A 23,450-nucleotide genomic window follows, 5' to 3' on the forward strand; every position below is an offset into this window, starting at 1 on the left:
GCCATGCGGAGAGCGCTGCAAAAACGCTCATGTCAATGCAGCCCATTCATAATCTGAGAAGCGTCAAGTAAGTTTACGTAGCCGTTAGTAAATTTAAGAAGAAATGAATACTAATAATAGTAGTTTTATTCGTACTCAGAACGGGTGGAGCCAAGCGTAGATCGCTGTAAAAAGCGCTCATGTCATTGTAGCCGATACCCAACTTTAGAAGCGGCCGACAAGTTTACGTAGCCGTTACTGCACTTAAGAACTTAACACGCCGACAAGTTTACGTAGCCGTTACTGCGCCTAAGAACTTAACACATCTGTTTAGATTTCGTTTCACCGCACATATCCGCTCACAACACCACCAAAACATTCAAAGCACCGAAGCAAACACGGCAAGAACAACGGGAGGCTGTGTAGTCCAATGCACTGTCTCATTCCGCTAACGAGGAGAGCGCCGAGTCGTGGCGCCACCCGTCCAGCTGCCCGGTTCCTATAACGTACTCGTGATGATGATGATTCCTATTGGTTTCCCCTTTGAAGCGGGATGATGACATGTCATCTTACCAAAAAGGACTAATATAACCATGTTTTACACTCTTGGTTTAATACTAGCGCTGCTTAGGGCAGGCACTAACGCTTATTAGGCCCGAAATACTTTCTTTTCCCTGTTACAGGTGGTAACCGTCCTAGGCAATATTCCCCTCTCTGCTTTTCGTCCACCAGCATTCTAATCTTCTTTTCGTCCCCTCGACAGCCTTGAAGTTAACTTCCTCTGTGATACCCTTAAATCCTAGGGCTTCTGGAAGCCCAATATTCCCTTCATGTAGATTTGGATGGATACCCTCACATTCTAACACTATGTGCCGCATAGTTTCTGTTTCTTTTCCGCAGACCACACATACCCCATCATTTTGTGAATACTTCCCCACAAAACTCTTAGTTCGCGGGCAACCTGCTCTAGCCTCAAAAAGCAAAGCACTGCCCTGGGAATTATCGTAGAAATTTTCCTTTCTGATGTTCATCTTCTCAGCCCTGTACATCTCTAATGACGTTTTAGCTTCCATTTTTTCCCTCCATTTATTCGTTTCAATCTGCCTTGCCTCTTTTTTGGTTACCTTGGCTGTTTTGGATTCCCCACTGTTCTTTCCGTATTTCATCGTTAGCCTTCTAGTCTTTCTTAACCACTGCGTGTCCACGCTTTTCAAGTATAGGTACCTAAAAACCTTAGCTGCCCACCTTCGTTGATCCATTGCCCTCAACCTCATCTCAAAGCATATTTTACTCTGAGCTTCTCTAACTTCAAACGACGCCCAGCCCATATCTTCCTGAACTGCTTCGTTAGTTGTTTTTCCATGCGCGCCTAAGGCCAAACGTCCTACCGTTCTCTGGTTTACTTCAAGGCCTGATAGAACGTCTGATAAAACTCGTTAGTCTGATACTCGTTAGTCCTAAAGGTTGCTTCCCCGCAAGAAGACCCTATGTGCAGGGGTGCACCCTTTACAGGCCGCTTTCTTCGTTGTACTGGCGTCACTTCCGTGACGGATATGACGTCACTCAAATGCTTGCGTACCACGGAATAAAACTCTTTCGTGTTAAAATTCAGTGCAATATTTTATTCTGCGAATGTGGATGACTACCGGAGCTGTTTTTGGGCTATTGGTTGGCCACACACGATTGCTTAAACAGCGCCGTCGCTCCGGGGAAGCGTTCAGCGGAATTGCAGACACGCTGATGTCTTGCGTTTTCCGCCTCGCGATACTCGGGATCCCGACGGGCATCGCGCTTACGTTTAACGTCCGCGGCCCGATCGTAATCGGAGGTCTCCTTCAGCCGCGTTCGTAGGAATGGAGTCAGCCTATTTTTTTTCTATATCAGTAGACTTACACAATGTGGGAAAACCAGCTCTACAAAAACCAAGTCCGCATCGATCTTCTTGAAGTCGTCTTCACTTCTAAACACAAATGTGTTGCCGAGAAGACATCTTTTAGCATCAATATACGTATACGCTATTATTAGAATATTCTATTTCACTCTACACTCATGCCAAAATACGAAGTGTCCAAGGTGAACAGGTGCCCGAAGGGAGGGAGTGTGCATACAGCACGAAAGGAGAGCACTTGCAGCTAGCCATGGCAGGTGCACAGTACGGGCAAAGAGCTCATAGAACGAGTGACTTTTCCCATCCGATAACGGCTCCGCTTAAAAAAAAACAGGCTGTGTTTCAGCAATATTCACCTTGTTGGGATTGTTGATAAACGTTTATATGAGCGTTACAGTTTACGTTACCATTGAATTTAGCTATGTTACAGTTACATTTACGTTAAAGTTGAATTTACGCATAAGCCGGGCCCTGATCCAGAATTTTACTTTAACTACGCACAAGCCATGATGTGCCACTGCATGAGCTGAGTTGCTCCAATAAAGTACTAGTCGCAAATGTTCGCATAAATTATTTATTAATTTTATTTTGGCGTATCCACTAATTAGGACGATGTGGTATTATCCCCACTACCGCGAAGAACTAGTTACATTCGTTTGCGATAGTCACGATAGCAACATTTTGTTTGCTTGAAATGGGCGCGAACTCTACAAAGAGATGGACTTTTCCTGTTTCCTTAGTATTCACCGTTACGGCAATTTCTGCGTACAGTATGCCGAAAGACCGTCCGCTGAAACGCAGGTCTGAACGGTGCGCGCAGAAAAAAAGTCTCTGCGTAGGAAATTGCATGTACTGAAAGGTATGCCAACGGGAAAGTTTTGTTTAGAAAAAAAAAAAGATCAAGAATAAATTAACTGGATAGTTCTTATAGTTCGGCGAGAATTCCACACGAGAGCATCACCTGACATTGCATACCTTCGAGAAGCAGACATACAACTTAGGTTAAAGTTGGCCCTTTTTGGAGTAGACGTAACTATTAATGTAATATAATAACTGCGAAATGCTCTAATGCTCTGCTGAAATCTCACACTCACAGGTAGTAGCCAGCCACACTCACATTCATTATTACGCCGTACCCATTTATTGTGCACTACGACGGTTTTCACTGCCCCCTTGCTTTACAACAGTCCCCTTGCATTTATTATACAAGGTCCCCTGATAGTTCTCTTATTAATTTCTAGTATCTCCTTTTGTAACACAGATCACGCAATGACTAGGTTAATATAAAACTACGTTCATACAGGAAGTGTAAGCGTCTATCTGCGCAGCACCTCGCCCAGTGCCACATAATTTTAATCGTGTTTTCCCTTTATAAGACAGAGGCATGTTTCAGATGTTCTAAATCAGAACTTCAAATAATTGTTTCGCGCGCAGACGCTACACATTATTTATTATGCGCGCCTAAGTAACAGCTGATGAGGACCAGGCGGCTGCCGGTGATTCGTACGGCTAATGGGACGCATGCGTCGAGAGCTCGCTTCTTGGCGAGTAGGCATCGTAAATTAATTATACGGGCAGCTGGAAGCCAATGAAGTATTTCTAAACTGCCACTGCCCAAAGCAGAGCTGTGCACGGCCGGCCATGTTTTTTCGTTGATCAACTGAAGTGCAGACCCAAGGGCCATATGGCAGACAATTGTGGGAAAAAAAAGAAGAAAAAGGGGGGGGGGGGGAGGCTGGTAGATGACATGAATGTGAGTGACGTCACTCGCCAGCTGTGCAAGCTGCGAGGCCCTGACAAGAGACCCGCACCATCTATCAAAAATACATCAACAATTCACCTGCCCCCGTCACGCGAGCGGCGACGAAAGCCGACTTGTGGCACGCGATAGTTCTCATTTCGACTACCGCTGTGCGGATCAGAATGCGGTTGAGCAATTAAGGGGCTGTCACCAAGAAAAACAGCGCTAAAAACTAGCCTAACAAAGAGAAAGACGAACACTCTGCTGACTGCCAACTGATTTGTGGACTTTCGCAAGTACCATGCATGGGGGATACACAAGAGGCAGTAGACGTCCTCACCTCCTTTACCGCCTTCCCCACCCCTGACTAGACCTTGAGTCACTTCTTCTAAAAAAAAACTGATAACAATAATATCTTGAAGAAGAGTGAATATATACTACCATTGGAAAAGAGAGAGAGAGAGAGAAATTTGGGGATGTCACGCCCGTTTTTGGTGCCCCGTGCCTCAAGACGGTAGTATACTAGAGTCACTAAATGAGCTTATTTGGTGACACTAATTGTATTAGTTTGGGCGGAACCTACTGTAAAAAATCAGAGTCCTTCCACCCCGCGAAGAGGGAAGTCCGGCGAAGCTGACGCTCTGGATGGATTTGCTATGTTGGGCTTGATTATAAGGACAGTGGCCCAATCTCTACAGCACAGACTAAGGACACATGATTGGTGGGTAGAGGCAATGGCGTTTTGTTATAGCGCGGCTCGCCAACCACAGAGTATGCTCTAGTGCGCCTCACGTGGCCTCCGAAGAGCGTGCGGCATTGCGCAGTGTCGGGTGTGTGTGTGTGGTGCGTGTGTGTGTGTTGGGGGGGGGGGAGATGCCGTGCATGGTGAGGAGTACACACGACTCGGGAAAGGGGTGGCGGCGATGGAAAGAAGTTTAAAGTGGGGTTGTAACCATACTTCCTCCGTAGATATCCATGCTTCACTGCACAGCAGCAAACAATGTGGGGAAGCCAGCTTACAAAAACAAAGGGCACACCGATTTTTTAAAAGTCGGCTTTACCTCTAAACACAAATGTATTGATAGGGAGACAATTTATCAGGGGCAGTAGAAGCCATCACATCAAAATGGGGACCCTAACACCTTTTTTTTTAATTTTTTATGAATTTCTCTATGCGCTGTACACACGCCGCCAAGTAAATTATTGCCGCCGGCGCGATATCTTGGGATCCTAGCTATATCCTAGTCATACAAAACTTTTCTGTAAAACTTGGCAATGCTTTAAACTACCTTACACACGCATTACATATATACTGGCTGTTCTATTGCGAACGAATACAAGCCGCAGGATGAAGAAGCCGACGGGACTACGCTAGAAGCGTACCGATACAACCAGATTATATTGGCAACACGTGCTAAAGCTCTTTCTTTTATCCTTCAATAACTACAACACATTTTTTAACCTATTAATGAGAAAGCACACATTTGCCAGACTATTCTATGTCCTTCCGGACGTAAATGAATAGTGATGCGCTTGTTCCAGCACACGTCACCGTAACAGAGTTCCAGCGCAACTGCGTATACAGCGTTCAGAGACACTCACCTGCATCATGGGAATAAAGTCCTCGGGGACAAGGTAATTCCTCGTGCCCTTGCTGAGAATCTTGACGAACCAGGTCGGCTCGTCGCGTCCCCCGGACACTATCCTGCAAGCGCGAGCACCGCGTCCCAGCGTTAAAACTCCGCCCGTCTATAAACATGCATTGAACGTAACGCTCACCTCACACGTACACAAGCACGCGGTACCTTCTTTTATAACTTGATAAAATTACCCCAACAACAGTTACTCCCTTTGCCAGCCCAAGTGCAGCCTTTGTGCCGCGCACAGCGACAACGGAGCACGCTATTTCGGCGTGCTCCGCTTCTTCTCCGACCACTGGAGCTTCACTGGTATACAGCGAAGGGTTTGACGCGGGTGGCTCCGATTGGAGGCGAACTGGCGTCTCACCACCTCCTTTGCCGGCTATATGTGAGCGTAGTGAACATTATTAAGGCTCTTTCTTTCTCTTCTTTGGGTAACCCGAATTGCAGCGGAATAGACGTCAGGAAACAACAAACCAACAAACAAGAAAGAAAGAAAGTGAACGAACAGTCATAAACATGCCCGCCTCTTTTATTCCTCGTTCAATTTTTCAGTGTAACAACTACTCGACCTGTGATTATAGCTCACTGAGGGTGATTGCGCGCGCGTGTAACGGCTTTGCTTACAGTGGCGTATGAAAGCAAAACAAGGCATCTGTACATGGCTGACAAATAGAGATGTTGAAACACGCTCAGCCATAACAGGGACTAGGCGTCGTTCGTGCATATGCGCCGACACCGTGCATGCTAAAAAAACGAAAAATCGTTCATTTCACTTTAGGGCTATCTTAGATGGATCGCTTCACGCTGGTATGAACGGACTTATTGAAATGGGTGGTGTTATAGAGGTAGGAACGAACGGTATCCTGAAATCTAGCGCCACCTGTTGCTCGGTCAGAAACACCGTGTTATTATGCGTGAAATACACGATGAAAAATTTGTAGAATGCACTTTCGACTGCCGCACAGACACCCGGTAAAAGTTATAAAATATATGATCCCACAAGGGGTAAGAAAATAGTAAAAACTTGGAAATCTCAAGGCATGTTTATAATTCGTAGGCACACTGTAGTTTCTGTTTTTCCAATTTCTGCTTATGCGAGTACGAGTTTTCTATGCGGCATATGTGTTCTCAGTTTGCACTTTTCGTTGAGTTATCCCACTCGAGTTCACAGCATTATGCATTTTGCACGCGTCCTGTTTTTGTCAACCTTAGGTTTTACACGTTGTACCCAACAGCGGAAAACGCGCCTAACGCATTTCCGCGCTTATGCGCACTGAATTCCTACATGATCGTTCAAAGTTATCCCGAGGTGTTTTCCCCTTAATAGTCTTCGTTATTTTGTTTTTGTTTTTCTATCCGTTTTTTTTTTGTGCAGAAAATGGCATCATCTGGTTTGATACATTTCGTTCTTATGTATCAAAGTATCACAGGTTGGTGGAAAATCTCAGTTCAACTACACGGCAGGTGAGCTTTCGTACGTGCAACGCGAATTGTAGTTGCGACTGAAAGCTACCGGAAGGTACCTGCTAATGCGCATCGCACGTTTTGGGCGCAAAACGTCACTTCCGGCCGCCATTCCCAAGCCTTTGTCAGAATCGGGGAGAGGAAACACGGGTCGAGCGAGAGGGATCGGATGGTCACAAACTGCCCGAAGAGATTCTATATTCGGTTTAGAAGCTCGGCTAAACGTCAATTTCTTCTCCCCCTTTATTTTTCCGCCGAGAAAGCTGGAGAAAGTGCCCGCTTTTATTTATTTTTATCTCCTTGCGTCTCGGCATCGGGTTCCGTTGACGTGAAGGAACACAGGAGAACGAAAGAAGGAACGGATAAACAAAGGAAGTCACGCAGAGATCCGCTGCGCCAGTGCCTGAAATAGTACTGGGAGAACTGTAGTGTTTACCTTCGATTTCCAGAAAAGAAGGCTGCTTTCGCGCAAAACGTTTCCCTAAGGTAGGAAAACCGTGACCGATCGTTAGAGCTTAACGTTGAGTTTCGTATTTTCTCTTCCGCTCGTGTCTCCACGTCTGGCTCACGCGAGCCGAGATAGTGATGGGTCACGGTAGGTTTCTTCTTCTTCTTCTTCAGCAGCAATGCACGTTTTTCTCGGCGTATGACTTTTCCCCGTCCAAAAACGGACGCTTAATAGCACGTTTGAAGAAACGACATGGCTGCTATTCCTCCGAAACCGCCTTCCGTGTCCGCCGAAAACTGCTGCACTCGGGTCATGCTAAATCCCGCGCACGTTGCGTAAGTAGATCTCCGAGACGGCTTTGTTCAGTCACGCACGACATATTTGCCACCGACGAGGTGCATTCCAGTGACTTCAACCTGCAGGGCAATAATGCCTAATTTTTGTAACAGTGTGACACACGTGCTGCATTGTTCGCTTTGAGGCTATAAGCGAGTTAGCTACAATGCCCGTGGAATTCACCATCCTTGTTTTCTTTGCTAAACTCGTTTAGTTTGTTGATTAAAATTAAAATAAACGCTAAGAAAACGTAACCGGCACGATGTGACGGTCGTGGGAATGAGAAATGCCGCACGGACCACTGCTCAGTGAACAGGATGCAGTAACGGCAAGCTGATATGATGTACGAAGGGGGGCCATTTATATTTTCATCCGTTCTGTTAAGAAATGACGAAAGGCTAGTTCACTGGTGGTTGGATGTGGCCATCTTAGGCGAACAGTACCCAGTGTTCGAACTAGCGCTTGCATCACCGCTTGCGAAATCTTTTACCGCCACCCCCCTTCCCCCTCACCCGCCAAAAGAAAAAATAAATAACATCCTTTCCCCCTTTCCCCCTTTGACTTCCCAGAAAAAAAAATGTACTCTAAATTTGTCTGGCAATAGCATCGAAACCCGTTGAAGACGAATTATAATTTGATATACGTAGTTTTAATTCGCAGTCACGGCTTGACAGCGCGGAGTATGAAACGCGAACACACTCGACGCTCAAATTATAACAGGTTCGCGTATTTTCTCACGAGGTAAAGTGGAGTACGATCTAACCTCCGAAACAAAGCCAGCGGAAACCAAAAATACCTCCTGCATCCGTTCTCTCGCGGGGAAAAGTAGTACTCTGTGTGCAGTTGTTATTAGCGCTCGCTGTTATTATCAACGGCTGTTGGTTTACGAATATAGGGCGACCAGTTGCAGTCTAGGACGACGGGGCACAGGCAGTCAGGGAAGCACGAACGAAGTTGACCACCCGACTGTGCCTTCCCTCTCTGCAATGTCTCGTTCGTAAAAGGAAGCCGGTTACACACTCGAGGCAAAATAGGCGTGCGTTCCCACCTCTTCCAGAAGTCGACGAAGACGTCGCTGGTGACGTAGCCCCGGGTCTCTCCGTTGCACGCAGAAAACAGCGGCATCTTCCAGTAGAGGGGAACGCCGCACGCCTGCGGTACGGAATAATTGTTTGCCTGTACAGATGTCATCAACAGTAATTCGTACACCGTCTCCCGAAATCAACAAAATTCCCCCGCCCTGTGATGCTTCTTCTCCTGGTGTGTGTGCGTTTAGGACAGTCTGTTTAGGACACTGTGAAATGATTTACACCTTTTTTTTCTGTTTATAACTAACACCCATTCATTTCAAGGCTCTAGGGCAGGAGTCGGCTCTAGGACAACGTTCAAGGGCTAGGCTCTAGGGCAAAGCTCTAGGGCAAGGGTCGGCCACCTGCGGCCGGGGGCCGTATGCGGCCCGCGGGGAAGTATTATGCGGCCCCCAGCACGTCGTCAGAACCCCCTCCACGTCACTTCTCAGCTCAGGACCGGCAGGCTAGTTTTGACCTCAAATGGGGTTAGACGGGAGGCGAAAACAGTGAGTTGATGGCTTACAGCTGGCATTGACCCCCATTTTCACACATAGCCAGGTTATTGTCAAATATTGTCAAATATTCCTCTACCCCATTTGCTGTCCGGCCCTCTGCCGTGTCCGCTTCATGCAACTCGGCCCTCAAACTCAAAAGGTTGCCGACCCCTGCTGGTCTAGGGCATTAACTTTGGTTTCTCTTTCCATTGCCGCCGAATTTACGCTACGCGTCTATCATAAGGGGGACTCACCTCTTAATTAACATTCCTACGGGACCTAATACTTCACGGCTCACGGATTTAAAAACCTTCGTGCACCAGTACGAAAAGCTTTACAAATACATATCAATGTCCACACTGGCTTAGTTTGTTTATTTTAGAGATTTGTCACTTGTCTATGAAATAAAGAAATTGAAAACTCTTGCTTTCTAGACAGCTAACACCATTTAAAAAAAACTAGATAAATCAAATTGCAGTTCTTGTTAATTTTTTATCTCAGTAAAGAAGTGATATAAGTATAAAGGAAGCAAGCTAGGCCGTTAGCAACACTTCTATGAATTGTTAAACCTTTTCAAATCGGCGCACGATGCTTTTTAAGCCCGTGGGTCATGAGTTAGTAAGTACCATAATGTGACCATGGGACCCGCCGCGGTGGCTCAGTGGTTATGGCGTTGTGCTGCTGATCACAAGGAAGCGGGTTCGATTCCTGGCCGAGGCGGCCGCTTTTCTGACGGAGGCCGAAAAGCAAAAACGCCCGTGTGTAGGAGATTTCGGCGCACGTTAAAGATCCCCACGTGGTCAAAATTAATCCGGAGCCCTCCACTACGGCGCGCCTCGTCGCCTGTGTAGCGTCGGCGCATTAAACCCTACAATCAATCAATCAATCAATCAATCAATCAATCAATCAATCAATCAATCAATCAATCAATCAATCAATCAATCAATCAATCAATCAATCGATCGATCAGTCAATCAATCAATCGATCAGTCAATCAATCAATCAATCGATCAATCAACCAATCAATCGATCAATCAATCAATTAATCAATCAGTCAATGCGATCAGGAGCCTAAGAAGCGTCGTGAATTTTATTAAGCGGTCATACAGGCCGAGCAAATTTGACTCTGCTTATTCATCCCTTACTCACTCTCTCCCTCACTCAACAGAAATCAGGAGCGAGATAAAGCTGCAGCTGGCTCCAATCCTCGTCTCTGCGTCCCACTCCAGTCTAGAACAAAGGGGACAACCGCTCGAGAGACGTCCGCGTGGGGGCGCGTTAATTACTCCGCTCAATTGCTCACCCTGGTGATGGCGGCGAAGTTCGTCCTGGTGGCGCGTCCGTCCCGGAGGGCGGCGAAGGCCGCCTTCACCTTGGCCAGGTGGGCGTCGAGCTGCGCGGGCGTCATGGGCTTGCCGAGCGGGTAGTAGAAGCGAGGGATGCAGCTCGCCTGCTTGGTTGACGAGCGCACCACGCGCTTCAGCGACGCCGTCTGGGACTCCACGAACGCCTTCTCGTGCTGGCTCTGCGAACACGCGCCGAGCGACGGGAAAGAATAGGTCAAGGCGACGCCGGAAGACCACCACGAGCTGGGGATTACAGTAAAAGCTCGTCAATTCGAACTCGGTTAATTTGAACTTCCGGTTAATTCGAACTCGTGCCTTGGTCCCGGCACAGCCCTGTATATTTCACTGGGGGAAAACTCCCAATAATTCGAACGCGTCGGTACCCAGAACGGTTAATTCGAACTATGATCGCCTGCTTTACATCGCTCCTAGCAGAAGAAGTCGGCCCAGAGTGATTACAATGTGTTGCAAATCCAAATCAAACCAAATTGTTTACTGATGCAAAACAACGAAACAGAAAAACAACAGCGAGGCACGCGCGCTACGCTCCTGCAACAGCTTATTTCGCGTGTACAGAGGGCGCCGCGCCACCGGCGCAAGTGGTCCGGCGCATGTAATTATTATTTACGAAGCATTATTTACGAAATCACCTACCACAAACGTGTAGTAGCGCCTAATTCGCGATAACGAGTCCAAAGGTGGCTTCTCTGTGCGCTGCCCGGGCAGTGTGGCGTGATTTTCATTCATTCTAGCGCCCTCCTACTAATTCGAACTCAGCTCAATTCGAGCAAGTTTATGGCCATAAACTTGTTCGAATTGAGCGGAGTTCGAATAAATACCTCTTTTTACACTAGGACCTTCCAAGAGACGCTCTGAAATGCTTAAATAATGAGAACATGTGCCCATTCTTACTTTCCATATGCGGCGGCCCAGAGACAAGAGTTCAGTTTGCTTTTTAGCAGCAGCTATTTAGACTAAGTTCGGCACGAATTTACTCATTATAGACTGCAGGAAAAATAGAGGTAATTTATACATTCCTGTTTCGTACAGTCTATACAGAAGCTATAGACTTTTTATTTCCTTTGGTCAATACAAAGTAAAAGTCAACAGAAGGGAAACTCAGGAAACACAGAGTAAACACAAAGGAAGCATAAAGGAAAAGTTCATTTTCATAATGGGGTCCCTTCGAGTTCGGATTAACGAGCTTTTACTGTACTGTACGACTAAAGATTAAAGGAACCCTGCAACACCTCTTTCAACATTTTTCGAAATCTTAAAAGCTTGCAGAACGTAGTCAATCAACACATACGGTAATTTGATTAGGGGCCGCAGAGTACCTCAGCCAAAAATTGCTGCTCTATACCCATCAGGTAACTTAGAAACTCGCTCAAAATATTTTTCTCTCTTTCCCTGTCTGGGCGTTCTTCGACCGCTCGGATTGCGTCATTACAGCGGTGTTGCGGCCATTCGCCGGATTTCCTTCAGTTGCAGCAATGAATGCATTCGATATAGCCACTTTAAAAAGAAAGCCACAAAAGCTAAGCAGAAACGCAAGGCGTATCTGCTGCGATGAGCAAATTCCGCAGTGCCGCACCGCGATGGCGATAAGCATAGCTTTCGCACTGCAAGGAAAGAGTGAAAGCGTTAATCGGAAGTGTTGCAAAATCCCTTTAAATTGACACGGAGGACATCCATGTGAAAAACAGGCTCCCGCAAGGACAAAAGAAAAAGTGTCTACCTGTTTAGCCAAGCCTCTCCTTTTCGTATAGCAAACGCATCTATATATGCGAACGATCTAAATGTATACCGATACGTGGCTTATGAGATAAAGGTATACATTACTGTACTCCTCCTTCGTGATCGATGCGCGCGTATACGGTTTTATCTAGAACCGTTCCTTTTTCGCGATTTTCAAGTCATCCTTTTGAAACAATCGAAGCCCGGTTTCACGCAAGCGCTTCTGTACAGAGACCTTATCAGAGCTTTTCGGTCGACTAACCAGTCTATGAGGAAATGCATTAGTTTTTTGGCATAACGCCATCGGTATCACTAATAAAGCTTTCGCTTTAAAAAGGGGAACCGGTGTGCTCGAGATCTCGGCGTACGTCAAAGAACTATCCGGGGGCAGAGAGCACTGTGTAGCACTCCGCGAAGCCGCTTCTCATAAACCCGGCATATCCTCAGCGCATGAAACCCTGGGATTTTTTTAACACGAAAGTGTTTTATTCCGGGATTCACGATTTCACTTGCGTCATATCCGTCACGGAAATGACGCTAGTACAACGAAGCAAGCGGCCTGTAAAGGATGCACCCCTGCGCACAGGGCCTTCTTGAGGAGAAGCAACCTTTGGTACTAAAGAGTACGTTATACTTCGGGTTGTTCGTTTTCGGGTTTTATATGTTAACACGAAAGTGTTTCATGCCGAGATACACATAGATTTTACTGACGTCATATCCGTCACAAAAATGACGCCAGTACACCTTTGCCGAAGCGACCCGTCAGCAGGACGTCGCTCGCCAAGCACACCCACATGACAGCTGCCGACCGGCAAATCATGCTCAGCTGCAGATTTCGCTGCACATTTCACTTTCGTGTTTTACCGATTCCTGTGACAGAGGAATCAACCGCAGTTTCTTTTTCATTCCTTAGTTCAAAAATTGGGCAATGTAATGAGTAAAAAAACAAGAAGAGAAGCAACTCCAAGGGGAAAATCCTCCCAGACAGTATCGACGTTGTGCGCGATCGCTGTATGGATAAGTGATATACGACCGAAACATTTATGAGCTGAACTACAAAGTTTCTTATTTAGTGACTCTAACCTGAACCAGCGAAAGCGCGCACGCAAGTTTTATTTATTGTAGCCCATATTTGCTATGTCCAACAAAACAGCGACAGCAGTCAGAAAAATGAAAACCACGGGGATGGGAGGCTGTAGAGGAGCGGGCCGGATGCTTCGTTCTTCTTTCAAGCGGGGGCACCGGAAAGGCAGCAGGTACGTATCGGCGTTGGCGTGTGACGGCGAGACCTTGCCTAGAAGGTCTCCGACTGTTTGCTGCTCTGAATTCGGCTCGGGGCCCGAAAATAACCACCCGAGGCGCGCCGGCCGGCGTGCAACTGTAAACGTAAATCCCCACGGGGTCATCTTTGCTATGCTAATGCCGAGAACGTCGTGTTGGTGAAGAATATAGGTGAGCGCAAAAATAAAGCAGTCGGGGATTCTCTTTTCTCGAGGTATTATATGTCGGGATCGCTGTAATGCATCCATGCCTCGTGAAGTAGGTATTTGGGGCTGAGGGGTTTTATGCCAGTACTCCACATTTCATTTTGATCTTTCCGCTCTGCTCGCCGGGTTGGTTTATAACTTTTGTTAATTTTTTAAAAATTTTGACGCGAGTCATTAGTGCTCCTTTCCGCGGCAAATCTAGATCTCGTCATCTTTTCGCGTGTCCGCGGGGGTTTAAAGCACTGGGTGCTATTGTTAGAGATATATTTTGTAATTCAAGGCAAGGCGGTAACAAAGACGCTATCTGTCAGGACATAGTGGAGGGACACGACTACGGATACAATATTAAGCGTGAGATTTTGCGCGATTTTGAGTACGATTTTCCAGGAGATGACAAACCCGCCAAGCAGAAGATTTTTTTTTCTTCACGGATGGCCAGCATAGCCCAAGGCATCCCAGACTAAGGAAGCCTCCCACCGGGCGGGTGCCCTAACATCAGCACCTGCTCTCCAATAAAGTTTATTCATAATCATCATCATTCTTCCCTTGCCATCACGTTTAACGCCATGTTTTGCACGGGTCATCGGACGTAATCTCCCGAGCAACAACAAGGATGCCCTGATACAAAACTGGGGGGAAAATGGCGAATACCACGCATATGGGTATCGACGTAACGCGAAGCTTTCATCGTGGCATAATTGGGTTGAAGTGTACTTGCTTTTGTCATTTTGTACAGCATTAGGTGCTTGGTCGGCGTATATATAGTTGTTGATGTTACAGAACGGTGAGCGGTGGCGAGTGCGTCGAGAGAAATACGCGACGTAGCGAGAAACCTTCCACGCCCTTATCCCTGGCTAAGACGCCACCAGTTCCAACCAAGCGCGGAGAACGTGATACATGCAGGAACTGGAGCTCCCCTGTCCAGGCGACCCCGGGTGATAGCCCCCCCCCCCCCCCCCCCGCCGCCCCCCGCCTTGTTAGTCGTGTCGGCCGACCCATCAGGCGCGGTACAAGAAGGCCAGCGTTAGCTCGGGTAACTTACCCGCGGGTTACCCCCGTGTGAAAGCAGCATCAGCAGCAGTCCCCGTAAACTGGGATAATAGCCGAAGAAAGCTTCGATTAAAAAAAAAAGCGTCTTCTTAAGGTTTCTCTAAAGTGCAGTGCATCGAGCAGCGTCTGCACGGCTGTAGCATCAAACGCAGTGCTCACCAGCGTTTCTTACTTCGCCTGCGCAAGAAACACACAACCACCAGGGATCGTTATTAACGAAGCTCGGTATCAACATCACGACCTTGTCGTTGCCCGAAGGTCCCAGCCACTGAACCTCCGCGGCGGGTATTGTTTCGGATTTCGGCGCTTAAGCAATGTTACGCGTTCGTCGCGCGACTCAAACGCGCACAGGCCGATTCTTGGACCGAGCGCTGGCCGAGAAGATAACCACTCTTGTGTTTAACAAAGCTATAAACAGACAACCTCGCTCGAGGCGAAGAAACTCTTCTCTTTTGCAGAGCCGCGCGTCCGGTGGCTGCAGGCGTTGTTGGCCGGCTCGGCTCGTCGACTGACGAGCGTGGGCTGTGGGTTAAAGGCTTAAACTCAAAAGGCCAGCCGTAGCGCACCGGAGTAGTTATACGCGGAGCCCGACGCCCGGTTGAAAAAAAGGAGGCGGCGTGGGCGTGTGTGCGTTTTCCAGCGACCGGCAACAGCAAACCCAGCAACAGCGGTGGCGGCCTCGCCGACTTGAAAGCGTCGTAACTCACGTCGGAGCCCCAAATGTGGACCCGTGTCGAGCGCGTGCTGCTGCCGCTGCACGCGCTGCTCGCTGGTTCGAACGAAAACGTAGAGGGAACTAAAAGGTTAAGATAATAAATGCCACCGCCGCCGGCGGCATCAGGAATCACTCAGCTGTCACGGAAAGGGGAAAACATATACCCGACCTTTCCGCGAGAAAGGCGCGTCGAATGCATGAAATGCAATGAAGCACGGTTGTCCGGACGTTTATTCCCGCGCCGAAAGCAAGGGGAAAGTGTCTTAGCATAGCCGCAGCGTCGCAAGCCTGTGCCACCAACTAGAGAGATAACGTTTTTGCTTTCCCACTGTACGTGGCACGTTCCTAGATACCCGCCATCGACTCCAGTTTACAGGAAGTCCACGGAGACTGGAAAAAAAAAACAACTTCGAATTAACAGGACTTCCAATCATACAAAAAACCATACAAAAAACAAAAAACCTCTGTGATAGGAATCAGTAAAACACGAAAGTCAAATGTGCAGCGAAATCTGAGCTGAGCATAATTTGCGGGTAGGCGGCTGTCTTGTGGGTGTGCTTGGTGAGCGACGTCCTGCTGGCGGGTGGCTTCGGCCAAAGTGTACTGGCGTCATCTCCGTGACGGATATGATGTCAGTGAAATGTAGTTGTATCCCGGCATAAAACACTTTCGTGTTAAAATATTAAAGCCCGAAAACGAACAGCCCTTAGAATAATGTACTCTTTAGTACTAAAGGTTGCTTCCCCGCAAGAAGACCCTGTGTGCAAGGGTGCACCCTTTCAGGCCGCTTGCTTCGTTGTACTGGCGTCACTTCCGTGACGGATATGACGTCAGTCAATTCTTGGTTGTATCGCAGAATAAATCACTTTCGTGTTAATTGATTGATTGATTGTGGGGTATAACGCGCCGACGCAACGCAGGCGATGAGGCGCGCCGTAGTGGAGGGCTCCGGATTAATTTTGACCACCTGGGGATCTTTATCGTGCGCCGAAATCTCGTACACACGGGCATTTTTGCTTTTCGCCTCCATCAGAAAAGCAGCCACCGCGGCCGGGAATCGAACCCGCGACCTCGTGCTCAGCAGCGCAACGCCTTAGCCACTGAGCCACCGCGGCGGGTCACTTTCGTGTTAAAAAGCTTCGAGTTAGCCGGACTTTCCATCATACAAAAAGAACGACAGAACCATTGTTATCTGTAACACGTTCCCTTCTTGATTTTGTTCAGGATCTCCACTTTCGTCGCCAAGACGAGTGTACGACACGGTGTCACGGATTGACAAGACAAATTGAGACTTATCGCTAAAATCGAAGGCTGAAGCGTCCACCACACAAACAGCTCACACGGCGCTGTGCACAACAAAGAAGGCTGAGAGCCTGAAAATAGAGAGATGCTACCGCTGGCGCGACCTTCAACTGGCCTGCCGCTTTAACAACTGCTCGCTGCTTCAGTTGCAATGGCGTCGACATCAGTGCACGTGGAACACGGCTCTGTTCTCGCGGTTGAAAATTTTGAATTTCATCGATAAATGACGGCCACCTCGATGCTTTCTATTCGGAATAACGTCCAATTAACTGATATAATAGGTTTTAGTGTCGAATTATCCAACAATTTCTTTCATTGGATTGCATGCGAAATTGCCGGGACCAGCACAACTAACCGGAAATTTCAATTTAGCGACTTCGAATTCTCGAGACCGTATGTGCAAGACGCCAATTCGGTGGAGGCCTGCCCACATTCTGTTGCTGAAATCAGCTTTTCATGCGCGGAGTGAACACTTTTCCACCCTTTAGGTTCCCTTCAGGGGCAGAATTCTAACTTGCGTCTCTTTCATAGATGCCCATCGTAATCAACTTATTGTTCACCGGCCAAATACAGTAGTCAGTGGAACTCATGATACTCCGCAGCCAGCCTTCTCACTCCGTCAACAGCACGGAGATGAACGAGCTGACGACGAGAACCCTAATTAGGGCGTGGAAGGCATGTCACGAAAGGAAGCGCGCTTGCAGCCGTTAATTGGCTCATTTAAAAGCGAGCCCCGAGCGCGCTTCAGCGGCGTACTCTCCTGCTCTTTGGAACTTGCGGCGGCAGAAGTTACCTCGCGGTGGCGCTCATAAAACATAATGCTCTATGGTCAAATCTCGTTTGTGGGCAAACGTTCACTACGCGAATGAGCCCGCCATTGCTTAACCTAAAATTGCGATACCAAACTAAAGAAGGAAGTTGCGAAAAAAAAAAAAAGAAATCCTCAGAGCACTTAAGTGTGCTCACGCGCTTTAAAGGCGAAAGCATGACTGCTGGCCATACTCTGCAAACTACTTCCTTACTGCTACACCGTGTTTTCGTTTCTTTCTTCGCTTTCCTTTCTTTGTCTTTCGAGCATCTTCGCTGCACGCATTCTTCACCTCCTGCGCTCTGGCCCTGTTGGTGTATTTGCGCGGTCGACGGCGTTTGACCGGCACAGAAAGTAGCGGTACGTACATACGTCCAACATAGAAGCACTTTCCGCCACGAGACACGGCCCGATTAACCTCGATGGGCAGACCGGGGACACTTCATGCCGCTACTTGCCCCTAATCAGCGTTCTCTGTCGCTGTTCTCCCCACGTGACATCACTTCACCTTTCCCCCATTGGCTGCGCCGTTACGCGCCCAAACACGTGCGCACTGAGCGCACCCAGGGTGTCGAACCGGAACCGGAACCGAACCGAAAACCGGAACCGAACCCGAATTTTTGCCCGGAACCGGAACTGAACCGGAACCGTATTTTTTCCGCCATTTTGGAACTGAACCCGAACCGGAACGAATGGAAGGAACCGTTCCGAACCGGTTCCGGGGCCTCAAAGCTGTGATTTATAGTTTTCCATCCCGGTACCCTACCTTGCATCCGAAGATACTTTTACCATTCGCCAGACGGCACCACGCAATATTTTGCATAGTCTGCAGTTCCCAAGGCCCATAAGGTTCTCATCTTATTACCCTAAATTTAATGTAAAGTCCGTATGCACTATTAGTTTGCTTTAGGTATTGCCCATCTCCCCAAATTATCTTTTTGCATTTACAATAACTTAAGTTAGGACGCATATTCCGTGGCAACATATCATGGGGTATTCTTTATGGTTTCTATGTGCAGTGTGTTTAAAATCGTGTGACGTTTTCATGTTGTTAATTCGAATGCATCCGTGTCCGCTTGTGAAGGCCTTCAGGGACACCATCAACAATAAATCCGTATCTTCCACTTATTTTAGTTTGAGTGGGCACTTATATAAAAACAGCACTGAGACACAAACACTCACAGTTCTCTACGTCACCATCACTTTTTCTTGTACAGTGCCGTTGTGTCCTTTGGTTACTGCCCTAGGAGAACATGAGAATTGAAAAAAAATTGGGGCCTTCTCATTTTCACTTTTAAAGTAAATGCGATAGCATTTCGATGCATGGATTTAAGTCGATTAACGCGGATTAGTGGGTAGACTAGGGTGGTTTAGTGAGATGAGTGAATGAACTAATGTGAATTAGTGGGACTGCGGTGTTGATTAATATGGATTAGAGGAATTAGCGGGTCAGTTAGGCGGATTAGAGGGTTGGACCTAACATGATATATTTGGGGTCCTTGGCATTTGCAAATTTTGCAGCATTCTCTTTCTCGCCCAATCAGGAAATTTAGTTACGCACAAAATAGCCGGAAAGTTATGTGTCGACCACCTGAATGCTATAAAAGGCCTTTTTATGCACGTATTACGCTCTTATGTTATTTCTCGCGTAAGATTTACATCTCGCAATGAAGTTAAAAACTAATTGCCTAATGCATGTCTTATATTCACCAAAAGGTTCTCAAAATGTGTATATATAGGAGGTAAGACTAAGAAGAAACTAAACTGAAAGAAAAAAAAATGGAACGATCAACTGGTTTGATGCGAAAGACGCCCGATAGCATACTCCGATACCTTCTCTTTCTTCGTGCTACCGTTCTGCAGCCTTCCGCAGGTGTAGCATCTCAACCCACGAACACAGCTCCTTCCAAGCTGAGGAAGAGGCGATAGCAGCCAAAGGGCCACCAAAAGTCTAATAACAGACTCTTATCAGGCGTGGCGCAACTTTGCCAACAGTCTATTGCATATTGCATGTTACAACACTTCGAATGAACAAGCAGAGACCACCAACGAGACCAGCCAGGATTGTATGGGCACCAGCTCATACTGGCATCGCCGGCAGACAAGATCACCAACCTCGTGGCTGGACATTTGACCCGCTTAGCCAGCGCTGATGTAGCCGAGCCCGAGCGCATGTATCCACCAGGAAATTAATTAGCACTATAGGCTCTCCCGTAGAACGTATTCCTTCCCGCACAAATCACTAGCGAATAACCAGGAAAGATTATTTCGTGCACTGCGGATTAACACCTTCCCACACATCACCAGTCTTCACCTCTTTGACGGGACACAATTCTCTCCATTTCGTCGCTTCCGTGGGGAGCCTGGGAACCTCACACACACAGTAGGCGGCTGCGGCAAGTCCACCCTAGATCCATCCAACCTACACGTTTCCATAAAGATTTGGGAGAAAGCCTTGGCCAGCTCCGGCCTGGAAGATCAGTTTCTCTTGATGAAAACGACTGTCGACTCTACCCCTCGAATGAGGACACCTCTCTGAAATCTGAAACTTTTCCTCGATTTATTTAAAGTTCATTTTCCCTCTCTCTCCGAGGGATATTTACTGCTGCTTGTGACTTCACTCAGCTATTATCTTTCGTAGAGCCCAACCGCTCTCACCTGTCGCTGAAGTGCCATGTAGTAAGTTCCTATCTCCGGTGGTTCCCTATCTAATGCCATCCTGTACACGGCGTCCAATGAGTCATTAAAGCCGTTCTTTCTTTCTAACTGGCACGTTAGCATACGAAAGATGAGCAGAAGGAAATCGCTTTAAACGCCACCAGCCACGCTGGACAGTCGGAGGTTGACGCCGACGCGGGACTGTTTTCGACTTCTAGCAGTGCTAATGATTTCGTGTTAAAGCTAAAGCGCCGTTGAAACAAGGGGTACATGAAAAGCGTAGCAGACCAATCAATTTATTTAAAGGCAAAATTATTTGCCTCATTGTGCGGAAACAGGGGTGCATGCGCGCGTGCGTGCCTAGACATTTGGTAGAACCAAAAAAGATGTTGGGCGCTCAGGCTCTCCTGCGCGCAAAAAAGGCTTCCCGCTCGCCAGTAAACTACCTGCCTGCCTGGCTGCCTGCCAGGCAGGCGATTTCTGCGAGGATGCGTGATTTCGGGACGAGGGGCGGCCCGCCACGAGACGCCCGGGCGGAGGGGGGAGGCGGCGGAGACGCAAAATACTGTACCATGGCGACACTCCAGGGTACAAAAAAATTTCTGCAGAAATTCAAACAATTATCTACTAATGCGTAGCATTCCTACGCCGCTTGTCCTCAGTGTTAGTTTCTACAGCCAATTTTTTGGTTTTTATAAATCCTGTCCGACCAATTCTCTCAAGTGACGCTGCTATAATTACAAATATAATATTCGCGAAATATCCATTATTGTGGAAATGCAGGCAGTTATACGGTTTCCCATTTTCCTTAATTGCTTAATATTTTTCTTATTTTATAGTTTTTCAAAATTTTGTTCGACCAATTATTTCTATTTGCGCCATTATAACGATTACATTTGTAACTCGCGAAATCTGCCTTATTGTGGAAATGCAGGGTGTTACACGGTTCGCCAGTTTCCGCAATTATTTTACATTTTTTTATTTTTTACATTTATAAATTTTGTTCGACTAATTATCTCCATTTGCCCTATATAACGATTACAGGTGTAAATTTCTAATAATCGTCATTATTGTGTAAATGCAGGGTGTCACACAGTTTGCCAGTTTCGGTTATTACTTTTTTATTTTTTAGTTCTTCAGAAATTTTGTGCGACCAGTTATCTCCATTTACGCTATAGACCCTATGCAAAATGCGCCCCGCCATCTCACGTCGACTCCGGTAACTAGATCCGCCATTTTGGTACGGTCGTTTGAAACCGAAACCAAGTAGCAAAACATGGAAGGCGGGCATTGACCGCTCTTGGTGATGGACTACAATGCCGGAGCATTGCTGCGTGCGGCAGTGCACGCAACGAGGAAATACCGGTCCAGATGGAGAAAAGGCACGTAAAGTTCCACGCTCTTGAACGAACTTTCTGACGCGAACTATGCCGGCGCGAGCAACCTTTGTGACACGCTGGGCGCGGTGCGCTGGGAGCGAATATTTGTCATTGGTTCGCTAAGCGCGGGATTTCGTAGTCGCTGTACGGATGAAAAATACAGCTGCGTTGGAGTTCCGTGGTTCAGCCTTTGTATTCTAAATGAAGCCTGAGCGTCCGCTGTCAGTCACCTATTTATGACTGACAGAGGCGCTCGAGCGGGGAAACAGTACCACACGTTGTCAAAATTAGACTTTATTTCTTCACTCGTCCCTGTGGCTCTACGCCCGCTTCATTTCATTGTTAAATGGTACCGCTTAGCCCCTACACGAGCCTTTATCTTACCTAGGGCTGTAAACTTTTCTTGCCGCACTACGCCGTCACGGCGCGGTTGAAAATTTCCTCTGTGGCGGGCGCGCACGGTATTAGAGTATGTTGTTAGTTTCTTTTCGGTGCATTTAGCCGCGTGTCGTTGCGGAAGTGGCGTACACTGTTTTATGATGATCTGACGTTGAAAAATTCGAGTTTCTGCACTTGGTTCCCGATTTTCCGGGCTGACAGGTTTGTTTACGTCAAGTTAACTTGTTGCCCATTGTCATTTCAGCCACGATGTATTTACTGTCTAATATTTTGCGACTAAAATACACACTCACTCCTCTAGTTTATCACATACGGCATGCTTACCTCCGACGTAATGATAGTGGCCATTGATGTAGGTAGCTGAGGCAATTTTCAAGTATACATAAAAAAAAGACGGCCAGGGTTGCATCAGTCTGCCGCGCATCAGCTTGAGTGCTTTTGCTTTTTTTGTATCCACAGTGAAAATCCCAGTAGATTAAAATACTTCGCTGATTTATAACGCGTGCAGTATAGCAAACTGTGGATATAAATGGAACAAAGGGAAGCATTCGCGCACCCCTGCATGCAGCGGTCTAGTAAACACGACGTTGCCCAGCCTCTGCGTGCTCGTGAGATGACCACGGCGTGATGTGGCTTGAATGCTTGCTGGTAGCTCATAGGTGACCCTCCAGGTGCCATGCCAGTCCTTGTCCTTGTTTCTGTTACCGTGGGGGGTGAGGCCAGCAAAACTGAGGCAAAAAACCCATTCCAAAGGCTACCAAGTTTTCTCCCAAGCGCTTGCACGGCACTTTATTGCTGCTCGCATTGCTCCTGCACTCGACGTGCGCCGAACAGACGCAATGGCAAGGGAAGGGAGGGGCCATTTTCTTGCGGGCTTCTCCAGTCAATGTCTTGGACACTCGCTGGACAGGGCATCCCCTGCTGTCACAGACGTCCCCACTGTTGTGGCAGCTGTGCACGCAAGCTCCGGTGGCGCCTCTTTAAAACCTTGGGCTTGCAAGAGGAAGAGTAGGTGCACAGCCGCCAGGATGTGACTGCATGCTCTACTGCAACCCGCCGGGCACTCGCACGCTGCCTCCACAATCTCCCTACTGTCCGTCTCAGAGGTGAGACACACAACATAGGGCCGGCCAATTTTTCTTTGGGAGCGAAAGCAGCTGCTGACCACATGGATAAGGCTCAACCTGCAAGAACAGACAGAGTAACAGTAAATAGCACTCAGGGAAGAACAGGACTAGTCCGCTACAGTTTATGCTAAAGGGACAGAGCAGAAAGTCAGCAATGATGACAGCAATGATGTCAAAATTGTTTTTCAAGTTCGAGCGTGCAAGTATCGCTGCATGCTTTGTTAATGTACTTTCAAGAGAAGGAAGTTTAACATTTATAAACCTCACCGCGGGTAATGATACCAGTACCCGCATATTCGTGTTCGTCATAACTTAAGCAAGCAATATTATGATTATGTGGAAATTACTTTCAAAAACTTTCTAGATAAACAGGTAAACA

General features: G+C 47.4%; 1 protein-coding gene across 1 annotated transcript in view; it reads right to left on the reverse strand.

The window, feature by feature from the left end:
• The window catches only part of LOC144169881 (uncharacterized), a 109,711-nt gene that overhangs the window by 20,115 nt on the left and 66,146 nt on the right, over positions 1-23,450 (reverse strand). Inside the window, exons 2-4 of the mRNA XM_077699289.1 lie at positions 10,367-10,588; positions 8,548-8,651; positions 5,211-5,313 (exon numbers count right to left, since the gene is read on the reverse strand). Coding sequence (XP_077555415.1) covers positions 5,211-5,313; positions 8,548-8,651; positions 10,367-10,588 — 429 coding nt within the window. The remainder of the gene's footprint in view (positions 1-5,210; positions 5,314-8,547; positions 8,652-10,366; positions 10,589-23,450) is intronic.

The sequence above is a fragment of the Haemaphysalis longicornis genome, unplaced genomic scaffold, assembly GCF_048455015.1.
Source record: "Haemaphysalis longicornis isolate Haplotype H1 unplaced genomic scaffold, Haemaphysalis longicornis Haplotype H1 scaffold_2, whole genome shotgun sequence".
Classification (NCBI taxonomy): domain Eukaryota; kingdom Metazoa; phylum Arthropoda; class Arachnida; order Ixodida; family Ixodidae; genus Haemaphysalis; species Haemaphysalis longicornis.